Below are 14813 nucleotides of genomic sequence, written 5' to 3'. Positions count from 1 at the left end.
TGCAGAGGTCGCCAATTTTCTACTGAGTCAATAACTACTGACATCTAACCTTTATGAGGTCTTCAGATTAGCTGAAGAACAGTAAATAGAAAGCTTCAAGGAATGGGTTCCCACGGCCTAGCAGCTGCATCCCAGCCTTCCATCACCAGGTGCAATGCAAAACGTCAGAAGTAGTGGTGTAAAGCACACCAACACTGGACTCTAGAGTAGGGGAGGTGTATCATACCTTTCTGGCAATGCACTGGATGAGTCTGCGTTTGGCAGTTGCCAGGGGAACGACACTTGCCTGACTGCATTGTATCAAGAGAAAAATTTGGTGGATGGTTTGGGGTTGTTTAAGTGTTTAAGTGCTCAGCTTCCTTGTTAAGGTGAAAGGAACTCTTAATGCTTTAGTATAACAAAACACTTTGGAAACTTGCATCCAACTTTGTGCGAGCAGCTTGGGGATGATCCCTTCCCATTCATACAAGACTGTGCACCAGAGCACAAAGCAAGGTCTGTAAAGACATGGATGAGCAAGTTTGGTGGGCCTGCACATTGTCCTGACCTTAAACTGACAGAACACCTTTAGAAGAAGACTTATAAGCCAGGCATGGTTGTCCAACGTCAAGGTCTGACCTCATAAATGTAATTCTGGAAGACTGATAAAATATTTGTATGAAGCACTCTTAGCAAAGATGAACATGTAATTGTTCAAGTTTGTATGTGTGTGAAAGAAGAAAAGTGAATACTTTTATCAATATAATGTATACAGTCATTTTACTCAATGTTTATTGTTTGGAAATACCGACAATCAAGCTCATCCATCTTAATAAGGAGATAAGCGTTCTTGACCTTAATAGTGAGCTTGATCTATGGATAAATGTCAATATAAAAAGTACAAAAAAAACATATATTCAAAATGTTATGACCTTGTATTTTCCATGCTAATGTAATATTTAGCCAGTTTGACTGACTCCCACAGCCTAAGACGTTCACACTGGACACGAATGACAGTGGCCAAGATGCTAAAGGTCACAGAGTGTTGGAAGCACAGAGAGAGAGGAAAGAGGAAAAAAAGGCATATATCGGAACAGATGTTATCGCAATATTTAACAAAAAAAACAACTCTTGAATTTGGAGATCCTTCATACATCTCCTTTATTATTAGAGTAGTTAATACCACAAAATACTGCGGCAACATTTTAAATCTATTTTGTTCATCTCTAATGGACACAGTCTTCAACAAGAGTGAGCCTCATTAGGGTTTCATAATATACTTCAGGCTAAACGGTCAAAAGAGTTCAACTTAAAACATTTGCAATTGCCAATGTCTATAAGGAGCTCAGAGCTGCATATGTCCAAGTTACCTCCAACAGTAACCAACCCATTAAAACATTATAATCACAATGAGAATGATTCTAGTTTCTTTCAAAAAGAAGTATGTTGCATTGTGTGTCTCATGGCATAAAACCGTTTCATGCCTTTTGACAATTTTCCAGTTTAGCATGAAGGTGAGAAACATCATACAATGCCAGAAGAAGATCCAGCTGTGGTATCCACATTCCAGTGGCATTCTGGTGAATCATTCATGTACGGTAACATTTGTGCCTTCTTTTAATCTAAATACAAAAGCTTTATTCTTACCAGGGAAGAAAATTGGCTCAATATAATAACAAAAAGCTTGAAAGAGGGAGCAAAAGTACAAATGCATGCAAACTATACAACAGTCTGTAGTGACCATTTTCTGCCGCCATAGAAAAGTGCAAAGCCTCACCACACTTCATCTTGTTTACAGTATTACTGGCTTTTGCCAACAGGCTTGTGCAGAAATGTATTTATAAATTCTTAAAAGGTAGGAAATTGTAACAGTCCTGAGGATCCTCTCCTTACCAAGGCAGAGGATCTGACATTATAGGAAAAGATCTGCTGATGCAGGAATACAGTTAGTAAAGTTCGCATCAGTGTTCACTCCCTCATCCCCCGGTCTGTTGTAGCAGACAGCTGCTCATCCAGAGCCTGGTTCTGATGTAGTTTTCTTCCTGCTAAAAAGCAGCCATTCCTCTCTACTGTCACTTTGTGCTAGCTCAACATAAGGGGGGTTCATCCAAGTAAAGACATGACAGGAGGCCTTAGATAACTTTACTAATTAGTATGCTCTCCTGAACCTGACTGCTTGGAACTGTAATATAACTGATTAAGTTGCACTCTGTGTCATTGGAATGCATTTGAGTCTTACTGCAGAGAATGAAATGAACTTTACTGAATTGCACTGAACATAAGTTGATTTTTGATTGGCCCTTGTGAATGTCAAGTGCCCTGAGGTGACTTTTTGGCACAATTCTGTGCTTTATAAAGAAACAGAGAAGGTTTATAGGCTGTGATTAAAGAAACTCCAGGTGGAACCCTGGGTTGGGCTTTACAACACAGCCAGACTGGAGGCATTGGTACATGTAAAAAACTACTGTAAAAAATTAAATAAAAACAACAGTACCTGCAGGGAACAAACACTGCACTGTTTTTCTAACCAACTGTGTCTCCTGGATGATGAAGCCCCTCAGCTAAAAGGTGCACAGGGCTGCCACTGTTGGCTTTTTGCTATTGGTTATGGAGGCCGACTATGACGATCTTTTGACCCTTATTTCCATCATCCTTGGCCCCTCGTTGTCTGACTTCTTCCTCATCTTCATCCTCCTCATCCACCTCGTGTCCCTTCATGACTCCTCTTGAGGTGCCATGATCCTCCTCATCCTCCAGGGACTCCAGTGGGTTTATCAGACCGTACAGGAAAGTGAAGAAACTGTTTAACCAATCACTGCCACCTTCCTCCACTTCTTCTAACCAATCCAGAATCTGGGCTTCCCCCTCAACGTGGCCCACACTGGTCAGGCCTACTCAAACAAGAGGGTGAGGGGTTGGATGAAGTGCGGGGGAAGTTCAGGTGCCAAACGTGTGGAGGTGAGAACGAAAAGCAGTAAACAACATACATGAGGTGGAAAAAAAAAAAGAAAGGTTGATCAAATGAAGGGAAAAGATGTGCTGAAAGGGGTAGGAGGAGAAAGAAGGAGGGGGAGAAACAAGAGGAGAAGGCAAGAGAAGTTTAAAACGAAGGTTAGGCAGCAAGGGAACTATTCACACCACTAGAACCACAGTCAGACTATCTGCACATGATCCACTGAAACCGCTGGTTCGGGTTAAAGCTATGGTATTATGAAGAAGAATGTCTATGAAGAGTGCATATGTGGTAAATTTAAACTGTTAAAGAAAAACAACCATTACACTGATCACAATGTGCAGACAGCCATGAGAACAGACAATACACTGAAAGCTAGAGGAAAACTAAGGCTGCATGGGTTTACTGTGGCCTGAGTCTGCACCCGGAAAGGTACAAACTAATGAGGAGGTCGAGAAACAGTGAACAGAAAGAAACTAATTAATAAAAAAAATCAAAAATAAATAATAAATTAAAGAATATGGTAAAAATATAAAGCTACTATGTTTCATGGGCAGTGGAATCCCACCAAAAAGCCCATGTTATGTAGGAGCTGAAAAGAGCACACTTTGTGTAACAGTGAACAAACTGCCAGCAAGGACTGCGACATTTAAAAATATGCTTTAATGTTTAAAAATAAGTTTTAATGTATATCTGAGTCAAAAATACGTAAACACACAAAAAAAAAGATAAAGAGCCAATCTAACACATTCCCATTTGGTATAGATGGGCTATAGGAGACACAAAGCCATTTAAACAAGGTCCAGTAAAATGTTAAAGAATTAACAGGATAGTTTTACTCAGCTCCTATATTCTACTATATATAGTATAAATATTTATTTATACTAAATATTATTGCAAAAGGGTTTAATATGAAACACTAGAAACCAGTTCTGCAAAGTATAATTGATGGGGTCAGCAAAGTACTGACCTATGTCTTAAAAAACAATGCTGCTGTTAAGTAGAAATGCACTGATTCCTCAGTGCATTGGAACTGGCCAATTTTCTGTTTGAACAACCTGACCAGAGGCTGGTAGATTTGAAGCTTCAATAGGTATTTTTGGTTTCTTCTCCTGGTCTATGAATGCAGCACAGTCAAGTAGCTGATAAAATGTAACAGTTTATAGACATGTTCAAAAACACTACAGGCTGGACCTGAGATATCTCTTGTCAGCAATTCTACCAGTTTGATTAGCGAAAGGACAAATGTTACACTGAGGAATAAAGTCAACACGCAGCTGTTATGGTTCTGAGCCACATGCGACAGGGGACGCCAGCAGGGCTTCGATAATTCGAAAATCAGTCAACATCAATATTTTTAGTTGACACATAAGAATTTCATCTGTATTGTAACAAAAAGTTACAATAGTTTTCCTCCAAAGCTGTTTGTGTGTAGACCTGCAGTAGTTCTCAATGTGTGTGTGTGTGTGTTAAAAACAATCAGTCTAGTCTAGGACCCAAATTATATACTGAAACCTTTTAAAACGTGCTACAGAGAATTTATTTCCAGAAAGAAAATAAGGAATAGGGAGGGTGAGCTTTTAAACGTACATAATAAAAGCCAAGACTGGTATGAATGGAAGTATCCCATATTATTATTTGATGTTATGTTTCAAGGTTCTGACAAAAACAATTTGCCATTTATAATCACCAGGCTCCATGTAAAAAACATAGAAATGACATGAGGGAAGAGAGGCTTTGCTATACATTATATTGTGGCCTTTTAAAAGATGCTTTCAGTTAAAGCGACGGCTCTAAGGAAGTTTGTTGGATCACTTTAAGCCTTACTGCAGAGCACAAACCTTGTAATGCTGAGACTTCAGAGAGTTTTACTGCTCCAATGCCCTTAAAATCATTTTACTGGGCAGGTCTAGGACTGACTAAGAAGACCCAAAGCTTTCTGATGTAAAAGGTAAAGATTTTTAGAAAAAACATTTATATTATCAGAATAAACAGTTATCTCAGTGTTAGCCAAGCAAAAGAAACCCAAATCTCATTTAAGTGCACTGCTAATTCAAAGCGGACACAAGCTAACCATCCAAAATCCAAAAGATTATTTTTCCCTTTGTTAGCAGGTCAAATAAATGCTATGTTGGTTATAAACGAGATAAATCCACTTGCCAAGCAGCACTTTGGCATCCTCAACATCAAAGTCCCCGTCTCCATCTGTGTCGTATGCTGCCAGTTTACCTGCAGAAGGCACAAATATTCAGTATAGGTTTGTTCTCACAGAGGCTCTCAAGATACATGTATCTCACAACACAATCAGCAACATTCACTGAGGGGTGTAACAGTACACACAAAAAAAATTAAAATTAAAAAATCACCTCTTTGGGTTTTAAAGTCACGGTTCAGTACGATTTCTGTACACACTTCAGTTGAGAAAAATAAATGTGATTGTATGATTTTTTTTACTTTGGTCAGCAGTGAACAAATATATATATATATATATATAATATATTAAAATTTCTGAAATTAAGTCGATTCATCGGGTTCTAAAACTTAAGTGGAGAGTTAAAAACTGACTGCAGATTTGGTCTGTGAATACTACAATATTCTTTTTTCAATGAATATAGTAGTACAGGTCCTTCTCAAAATATTAGCATATTGTGATAAAGTTCATTATTTTCCATAATGTCATGATGAAAATTTAACATTCATATATTTTAGATTCATTGCACACTAACTGAAATATTTCAGGTCTTTTATTGTCTTAATACGGATGATTTTGGCATACAGCTCATGAAAACCCAAAATTCCTATCTCACAAAATTAGCATATCATTAAAAGGATCTCTAAACGAGCTATGAACCTAATCATCTGAATCAACGAGTTAACTCTAAACACCTGCAAAAGATTCCTGAGGCCTTTAAAACTCCCAGCCTGGTTCATCACTCAAAACCCCAATCATGGGTAAGACTGCCGACCTGACTGATGTCCAGAAGGCCACTATTGACACCCTCAAGCAAGAGGGTAAGACACAGAAAGACATTTCTGAACGAATAGGCTGTTCCCAGAGTGCTGCATCAAGGCACCTCAGTGGGAAGTCTGTGGGAAGGAAAAAGTGTGGCAGAAAACGCTGCACAACGAGAAGAGGTGACCGGACCCTGAGGAAGATTGTGGAGAAGGGCCGATTCCAGACCTTGGGGGACCTGCGGAAGCAGTGGACTGAGTCTGGAGTAGAAACATCCAGAGCCACCGTGCACAGGCGTGTGCAGGAAATGGGCTACAGGTGCCGCATTCCCCAGACCTGGGCTACAGAGAAGCAGCACTGGACTGTTGCTCAGTGGTCCAAAGTACTTTTTTCGGATGAAAGCAAATTCTGCATGTCATTCGGAAATCAAGGTGCCAGAGTCTGGAGGAAGACTGGGGAGAAGGAAATGCCAAAATGCCAGAAGTCCAGTGTCAAGTACCCACAGTCAGTGATGGTCTGGGGTGCCGTGTCAGCTGCTGGTGTTGGTCCACTGTGTTTTATCAAGGGCAGGGTCAATGCAGCTAGCTATCAGGAGATTTTGGAGCACTTCATGCTTCCATCTGCTGAAAAGCTTTATGGAGATGAAGATTTCATTTTTCAGCACGACCTGGCACCTGCTCACAATGCCAAAACCACTGGTAAATGGTTTACTGACCATGGTATCACTGTGCTCAATTGGCCTGCCAACTCTCCTGACCTGAACCCCATAGAGAATCTGTGGGATATTGTGAAGAGAACGTTGAGAGACTCAAGACCCAACACTCTGGATGAGCTAAAGGCCGCTATCGAAGCATCCTGGGCCTCCATAAGACCTCAGCAGTGCTACAGGCTGATTGCCTCCATGCCACGCCGCATTGAAGCAGTCATTTCTGCAAAAGGATTCCCGACCAAGTATTGAGTGCATAACTGTACATGATTATTTGAAGGTTGACGTTTTTTGTATTAAAAACACTTTTCTTTTATTGGTCGGATGAAATATGCTAATTTTGTGAGATAGGAATTTTGGGTTTTCATGAGCTGTATGCCAAAATCATCCGTATGAAGACAATAAAAGACTTGAAATATTTCAGTTAGTGTGCAATGAATCTAAAATATATGAATGTTAAATTTTCATCATGACATTATAGAAAATAATGAACTTTATCACAATATGCTAATTTTTTGAGAAGGACCTGTATATGCAGGCAACTCAAATGCCTGGATTATACCAGCTGTACCTGAATGCAGCATGACTAGCTGTTGGGAAAATTCCAGCTGAGATTTCTTTGACTTGCATTTTAAACCACGTAGAGTTTGGGCTGACTATATGCTACTGGGAGCCATTTGGACATCAGCTCCTTTTTCTCCAGTACCAGTGAGGTTTCCATTAAGCTTGATGTTGTTTCAGGTGAGTAATTCAGGTTAAGTGCAGAGCGAGCTATATACATTATTTCTGTTGAAAGATGCGTACACTGAAATAACGTTCTGCTTCGGTCCACCTTTCTTTGTCCACTGTAGCTGCATTAGAAACCTTAATGTTCCCAAACAACAGATTTTAGTAACAGCCGGGAGTGCTCACTGTTGTCTTGGTGCCACTTTTATTAAAATTGGCAATTAAAAGGTGCACTAGAGAACATTACATTGCACACATTCAGATGCATTCAGATCTGAAACAACACTATTTGTTTGGAACACATGCATACTGAACTGACAGGGCTGTAGCGGAAATTTTCCCGTTACACCTCTATAATTACTGCATTTCTCTGCATGCAATATCATTATACATCCCTGCTGGCTGGTAAAGTAACAAAACTAACAAAGAAGTAAAGTTATTCTTTAATAATGCCAACCAAGTTCTTGGGATACTACTCATTATGTTACTACAATCCAGTGGTTCTACCATCATCTTAACTAGGTTCCACACAGAGAGCTTAATAGCCAGGTTCATGTATTGAAAGTCTTGGGTTTAAAGAGGAAAATCCTGTTTACAAAAATGATGAAAGGAAATATTTAATGTGTCAAATGAACTGAGAATTCACAATATTCCAAACCATGACACTGGAGGTAAATGTTTCTTTAATGTTACCTGTAACTATAATATGAGCTAAGATAAGAGCAATCAGCAGGTCAGTTTGTGTTTTAAATTTGAGATTGTTTTACTGTGGACTGATGCAGTCTGGAGATTTACATCCTTAGGGTGCGTTCACACCGAACGCGGATTCTGCGATAGGAGCGGCCGATTTACATGTTATCCCTATGTAGAGGCGCATTCGGGAGCGGAGCGGTGCGAAGGAGGCGAAGGACGTGGCGCGGAAGGCGCGACAAGCGAAGCGGGAGCGAGAGTGATGGAAGAGTTGAAAAATCTGAACTTTTTCCTAAATTCGCGTCGCGTCAACCAATCAGGGACTGGATGTGGCTGTGACGTAGGGTGAAAGACCACAGCAGAGAAGAAGCGGTTGTCAGTAAAGATGGAGGACCAGATCATAGTGGCAGTGTCCAGCAAGCCAGAGTCGTATGACTCAACTAATTACTTTTACCGAGACAAGTACAGAAAGGACCTGGCCTGGTAATGTTTAGGCACAAATATCTTATATTTAGGAGATGTGGACATTAAAAATCGGCTGTTTTTTTTTTACTGAGCTTAGATTTATTTACTCACCGAAGACAGATGGACAGGCGTTCAGCAGCGGGGATACAACGCCGGTAATTGGTGTCCCGGAGGCCGATTCGTCTCCCAACATGGGACAGCAGATTTTCGAACTGGGTCCTAGATAGACGGAAGTACCGCTGAAATCGACCGTCATCCAGACGCAGCTCCTGGAGAAGGTGGTGGTACTCTTCAAACTGTTCCCATCCCTGAAGAATCTGGTGAACCCAGGGACGTCGGCGGCGTTTTTCGGCTCTCCACAGGTAAAACACCATAATTAAGTCCATGAAATCCATGTCCGCCATGTTCAGTTGAAACCAGCAAGCAGCACATAGAAGCTCCTCCTATTTGATGATGCGGCGAAGCGTTGCCATTTGGCAACGCTGAGTTCACGCGGAATGTGAAGCGGGCAAAAGCACACAAATGACGCGAAATATTGGAAGAATCCGCATTCGGTGTGAACGCACCATTAGATCTTATTCTTTGAATGCCAAAAACAGCCTTAATAGTACTCGTACTCGTCGTCTTCGCTTATCCGGGACCGGGTCGCGGGGCAGCAGACTCAGCAGAGACACCCAGACGTCCCTCTCCCCAGACACCTCCTCCAGCTCCTCCGGGGGGACCCCAAGGGGTTCCCAGGCCAGCCGAGAGACATAGTCCCTCCAGCGTGTCCTGGGCCGTCCCCTGGGCCTCCTCCCGGTGGGACGTGCCTGGAACACCTCACGAGGAAGGCGTCCAGGAGGCATCCGGTATAGATGCCCAAGCCACCTCAACTGGCTCCTCTCGATGTGGAGGAGCAGCGGCTCTACTCCGAGTTCCTCCCGGATGGCCGAGCTCCTCGCCCTATCTCTAAGGGAGTGCCCGGCCACCCTACGGAGGAAGCTCATTTCAGCCGCTTGTATCCGGGTTCATGGCCATAGGTGAGGGTAGGAACGTAGACCGACCGGTAAATCGAGAGCTTTGCTTTTCGGCTCAGCTCTCTCTTCACCACAACGGACCGGCACAGTGCCCCCATTACTGCGGCAGCCGCACCGATCCGTCTGTCGATCTCCCGCTCCATTCTTCCCTCACTCGTGAACAAGACCCCGAGATACTTAAACTCCTCCACTTGAGGCAGGAACTCCCCTCCAACTTGAAGAGGACAAGCCACTCTTTTCCGGTCCAGAACCATGGCCTCGGACTTGGAGGAGCTGATCCTCATCCCAGCCGCCAGCAGGACCATGTCATCTGCAAAAAGAAGAGACGAAATCCTCTGGTCCCCAAACCAGACCCCCTCCGGCCCTTGGCTGCATCTAGAAATCCACCGGGAACAGGTCCGACTTTGTACAAGCGGAGCAGGGGTTTGGTTCGCATTGCCGGCACTGAGATCGGATGGCCCCTAATAAAGGGCCCCCGATTCCATACTCCTGGAGCACCCCCCACAGGGCATCATGAGGGACACAGTTGAATGCCTTCTCCAGGTCCACAAAACACATGTGGACCGGTTGGGCAAACTCCCATGAACCCTCGAGCACCCTGTAGAGGGTATAGAGCTGGTCCAGTGTTCCACGGCTGGGACGAAAACCACACTGCTCCTCCTGAAGCCGAGGTTCGACTATCGGTCGAGGTCAGCAGCCTCGCACCCCCACCGTAAACTGTGTTGGCGAAGCACTGCTTCCCCCTCCTGAGGCGCCAGACGGTTTGCCAGAATTGCTTCGAGGCCAACCGGTAGTCCTTCTCCATGGCCTCACCGAACTCCTCCCAGGCCCCAGTTTCTGCCTCTGCCACAGCCCGGGCCCTGGCACGCTTGGCCTCATGGTACTCATCAGCCCCCTCAGGAGTCCCACAGGCCAACCACAGCCGTTAGGACTCCTTCTTCAGCTTGACAGCGTCCCTTACTGCCGGTGTCCACCACCGGGTTCTGGGATTGCTGTCGTGACAGGCACCGCAGACCTTACGGCCGCAGCTACGGGCAGCAGCATCGACAATAGATGCGGAGAACATGGTCCACTCGGACTCTATGTCTCCAACATCCCCCGGAATCTGGTCAAAGCTCTCCCGGAGGTGGGAGTTGAATACATCCCTGGCCAAGGGGTCCGCCAGACGTTCCCTGCAGACCCTCACTATGAGGTAAATGTTTCTTTTATGTTACCTCTAACTATAATATGAGCTAAGATAAGAGCAATCAGCAGGTCAGTTTGTGTTTTAAATTGGAGATTGTTTTACTGTGGACTGATGCAGTCTGGAGATTTACAGCCTTAGATCTTATTGAATGCCACAAACAGCCTTAATAGTGTAAAAATAATAATTGGTCAGAACAAAAGGCTGGTGCATACTTTCACGCTTTGCGCTCTCCATCTGGGCACCTGTGGAGCGTACCTGAATCACGTTGTGTACGCTATGCTCTGTGTATGCAATGACAAAGGAATCTTATCTTAAAATATGATTTAGTGACCTGCCAAACCTAAACATATTTCCAACGTGTTCAAATATGAGCAAACATTTTATTCGTGCTACAAGATTAGTTGATGTGAAAGGAAAACATTTGGCAGTCTCCTCGTTTGCTTCCAGTTCACTTTATAATGCACTAGATGTTTCACAGGGGGGGGGTAGGTCAGAACTGCAGGCAGTCCAGTTCAGCGCATTCAAAGGCATGCTGTGCTGAAATGTGCAGAATGTACTTTGGCTTGCAAAACAGGTTTGTGCAATACTGAGCATTTTAGAATAGATGCATCTGTAGAATACTGATTTATAAAAAACAGAAACAGGTCTTGTGTTTTTACCTTGCAATGTTTCAGACAGGTTAATCTGTATGCCCTTAGCCTTGTCTGCATGCAAAACAAGAAATTTGGAAGAACAGCAAGGTTAGCAAACAAAACAGAACAAATTCATATGGCATACATCAATCAAAGATACATACAGACAAGAAAGTATTTTTTATTAGGGTGTTGATTAATCAGAAGTCACTGATCTAAAAATCATACAGACATGCATTTAAAAGATACAACAAGATTAGGTTTATAAATCAAGTTTCTCAAACATTTTCTTCCTTTGAAAATCCAGCACTAATTCCCCAGATATACCTTTAAAATGTGAAAACTTATAAGTCTCACAAAACTCATAGCATAGAGTGATCTGGTAGTGCAGAACCAAGCAGAATCACAGCAAACAAAATCAACTTACAGGAACTGACAGTTCAAAGCAAACCTGGAGATCTGAGGATTTTAAACTTGCAACCATATTAAGTTTTGCAAGTCATGCATCGTGGCATGCTACTACTGTGGAAATACAGCAAAAATAGATGAAGATGAAACGGATTTATTGCAGCCCATAATAATTGTCGTCCCCCCTTTTTATTTAGATGTTCCACTTTGTAATAAAAAGCAGCATTTATTCCCAGATTAAACAGTAATAAATACTGGTTTATATTTGACCTGTTTTTCCTCTGGTTTACAGATAGTTTTGTTAAGAACTCTGCTTAAGATCTTTAAATCGGTGTTTAAACTACAGAAAAATTGCAGAGGTTCATTTTGGAAATAATTATTACACAAACGGAGGGTAGTTTCACATATTTTTATTATTTGAGAGTGTTTGCATTTTTTATTATTTTACTTAAATACATTTTTCTTTTTCAGGGTGGCAGGTCTGTGGCTCCTCACACTTGCTACTGTATATTTTTAAATGGAGAAACCTTGTATTCACAAGCGCGCCAACACTCAGACCCACAGCCGTTTGGATTCAGGTGTTAACAGATACACAGATGTTATATATTGAGCCGCAGTTACCAAACACATCTTGTATTCATTAGTACTGTGCACATTTTGGTAACATTGCTGAACCACCAACAAAATCTAAAAGTACTACTACATTTACACATTTTTAAAAGGCTGCATTTTTACTGATCTGTATTTCAGGGTTATCATAGTTTGTGAATGTCATACTGGCCCATGCCCATTGTAAGGCACACTGCTCTCACCAGTCACTACCAACATGACTTTATGATAATGCTGTCTTGGTGCAGTTTCTGTTCCCTCAACCGCATAGTTTAGATTTTTTGTAGTTCTGTTAAAATAACTCCCTGCAGCGGCAAGTGACAGTTACTTCAATTGATTTATAGTTGCATCTTGGCCCTCTGAATCGGAACTGAATAGATTCACTAATGCCAAAAGATTCCACCCCTAACAGTCACCCTGGCTGGATATGGCAAACATGTTTCATTTTACAGTAGATTAACATAGGAAAGTCAATGTTACAGACTGCACCCTACCATAGTCTCCAGTGTAAATTTGCCAACACCTGACTAATGCAAACACTGAGTGTGCAAAGGTTTATAAAAGCAGGCACATAAATCACCAGGACATTTATTGAGGCTGAAGTAGTTCTAGGGTGGAACAAACCTGTTTTTGCTTTGGTAGCACTTCCGACCTTAGGGCGGAACTATAATCTCTGTTTTATCAAAGTGAAGACGCTAACAACGCAGCACTAACATGTCATAACCTCCTAACACAACTCCAATTCTAAAATCTGAGCTATCCCTTTAAAAAAGGTAGCTGGTTGCATGCATAGCCTGCCTTTTTTATTGACTTTATTTGATTGGCCTAACTAAAGTCACTTAATCATTTTTCCTAAAGAATTTGGTTAAAATTACCGCTCATAGAAAAGGGCCCAAACAAGCATGGTAAAGTATATTAGCAATAGCTACTATTTAACATGGTTAAAGTGGATTAGATTAGTTGCCATCAAATGGTCAACATTAACTTGTATTTAAACACACATGAAGACCGGAAAAAAATGAGGAGCTCCCTCATGGCAAACCACATGCTACGTTCTTGCTAGTTGTGGATATATGTTCCAACATGTACCCACCAAGAACTCCTTGATAGTCAACCAAGTCAAAGTAGACCACAGCTACAGATGTCCAGACACCAAGCAGGGCCAGCACGATGAACCAGGTGAAGAAACTGCTGCTGCTGGAGCCAGAGTCTGCCTTCTTCCCATTCTTACTGGCTGACTGGGTTTTAGTAGCATCTGGAACAAAAACGCATAACACCAGGTTTAAGATTGGATTAAGTTTTCATTTGCAAGAACGTTTAAATGACGACTAACTGAACAGCAATTATTTTATGCAAGCGCCAGTTCACCTTGTCTAAAAAAACACATTCTTTATACAGATGTTCTCAGTGAACAGCTGAGTCAGCAGTAATATTAGCAGTTCAAACAACAAATCCACTCATTTCTGTATCAGCAGTTTTATGCTGACAGTTCTAGACAAACTAAACACATTTGTCATAGCACAACATTTTCACTACTAATAAAACTAGTTGTTTATTGGTCATTTACATACTTAAGTAAAAGAGGGGATTTTAGGTTTTGATCTATTAAATAAACAAAATAAAAGACTTTAGGGTTTGACTTGCTAATCCCCAGTAAGAAACATTTAAGCATGGGTCAGTTAAATTTTCCATAGCTTGACTATCAACTGGTGCATCCCAAATAAAATTTTTCAAGTAGAAAGTTAAAATATTGTAAATCTGTGCAGGTAAATGAAACTGATCCATCTCCAGAAAGTCCACAAGAGTGCCTCTGCAGGACGGAGCAAAAAACAAATAAGGATGAACCAGATCCAGAAAGTTATTCCGGGTGTGCCAAAGACATCCAACAATGCATGATGGGAGATATGGCAGAAAGAATGAACAGGTGTTAAAGGGGTAATGTGTTTTGCAAGATCAAACTTCAGAGACATGCCCAAATAGTGTTCCGGTTCCAAACTGAAAGCCAACCAACCCGGCAGAAACGCATGGAATGTTTAAAAAGCCTTTAACCTCTCAGGGAGGTCCCTGCATCAGGAAGGATTTAAACAGAACAAGTTTTACTGTGATACAAAGCTATGTGCTCCATTTGTTGAACTGAAAACAAATAAGTTATTGTGTAAAAAAAAAAAAAAAATGAATGTACAGGTAGACTTATAACAGCAGAAAAACTACACCATCCAGATGGAATAGTCAGTTATTATTTACAGGTTGATTTGTTTAATTTCACAAATGTGACCAAAATTTAGATACATTACAGTACCAGTATCCATTAAACTCTTATGACAAATGCTTATAATATATGGTAATAATAACCGACAAAGCAATTAAGAAAGAAAGACCTGGAAACACAGACTGCCGAGTTTTTAATCCTGGATAAATTACTGGAGCTTCAGAAGACAACTGTCCTTCACTTTGTACCCAACAATCAGTCCCATTCAATGACCTTGGAGC

General features: G+C 41.7%; 1 protein-coding gene across 4 annotated transcripts in view; it reads right to left on the bottom strand.

Moving 5' to 3' along the window:
* LOC124869790 (aspartyl/asparaginyl beta-hydroxylase-like) overlaps window positions 1-14813 on the bottom strand; it is a 42004-nt gene that overhangs the window by 17448 nt on the left and 9743 nt on the right. For 3 of the 4 annotated variants that reach the window (XM_047367918.1, XM_047367920.1, XM_047367917.1), the window contains exons 2-4: window positions 13417-13578; window positions 11334-11378; window positions 5093-5161 (exon numbers count right to left, since the gene is read on the bottom strand). In XM_047367918.1, the coding sequence (XP_047223874.1) occupies window positions 5093-5161; window positions 11334-11378; window positions 13417-13578 (276 nt within the window). The remainder of the gene's footprint in view (window positions 1-5092; window positions 5162-11333; window positions 11379-13416; window positions 13579-14813) is intronic. The other variant, XM_047367919.1, reaches the window with a different exon arrangement.

Source organism: Girardinichthys multiradiatus, chromosome 6 (assembly GCF_021462225.1).
Source record: "Girardinichthys multiradiatus isolate DD_20200921_A chromosome 6, DD_fGirMul_XY1, whole genome shotgun sequence".
Taxonomy (NCBI): domain Eukaryota; kingdom Metazoa; phylum Chordata; class Actinopteri; order Cyprinodontiformes; family Goodeidae; genus Girardinichthys; species Girardinichthys multiradiatus.
The sequence above is the reverse complement of the archived record's forward strand: the minus strand, read 5'-3'. Positions and strand labels throughout refer to the sequence as shown.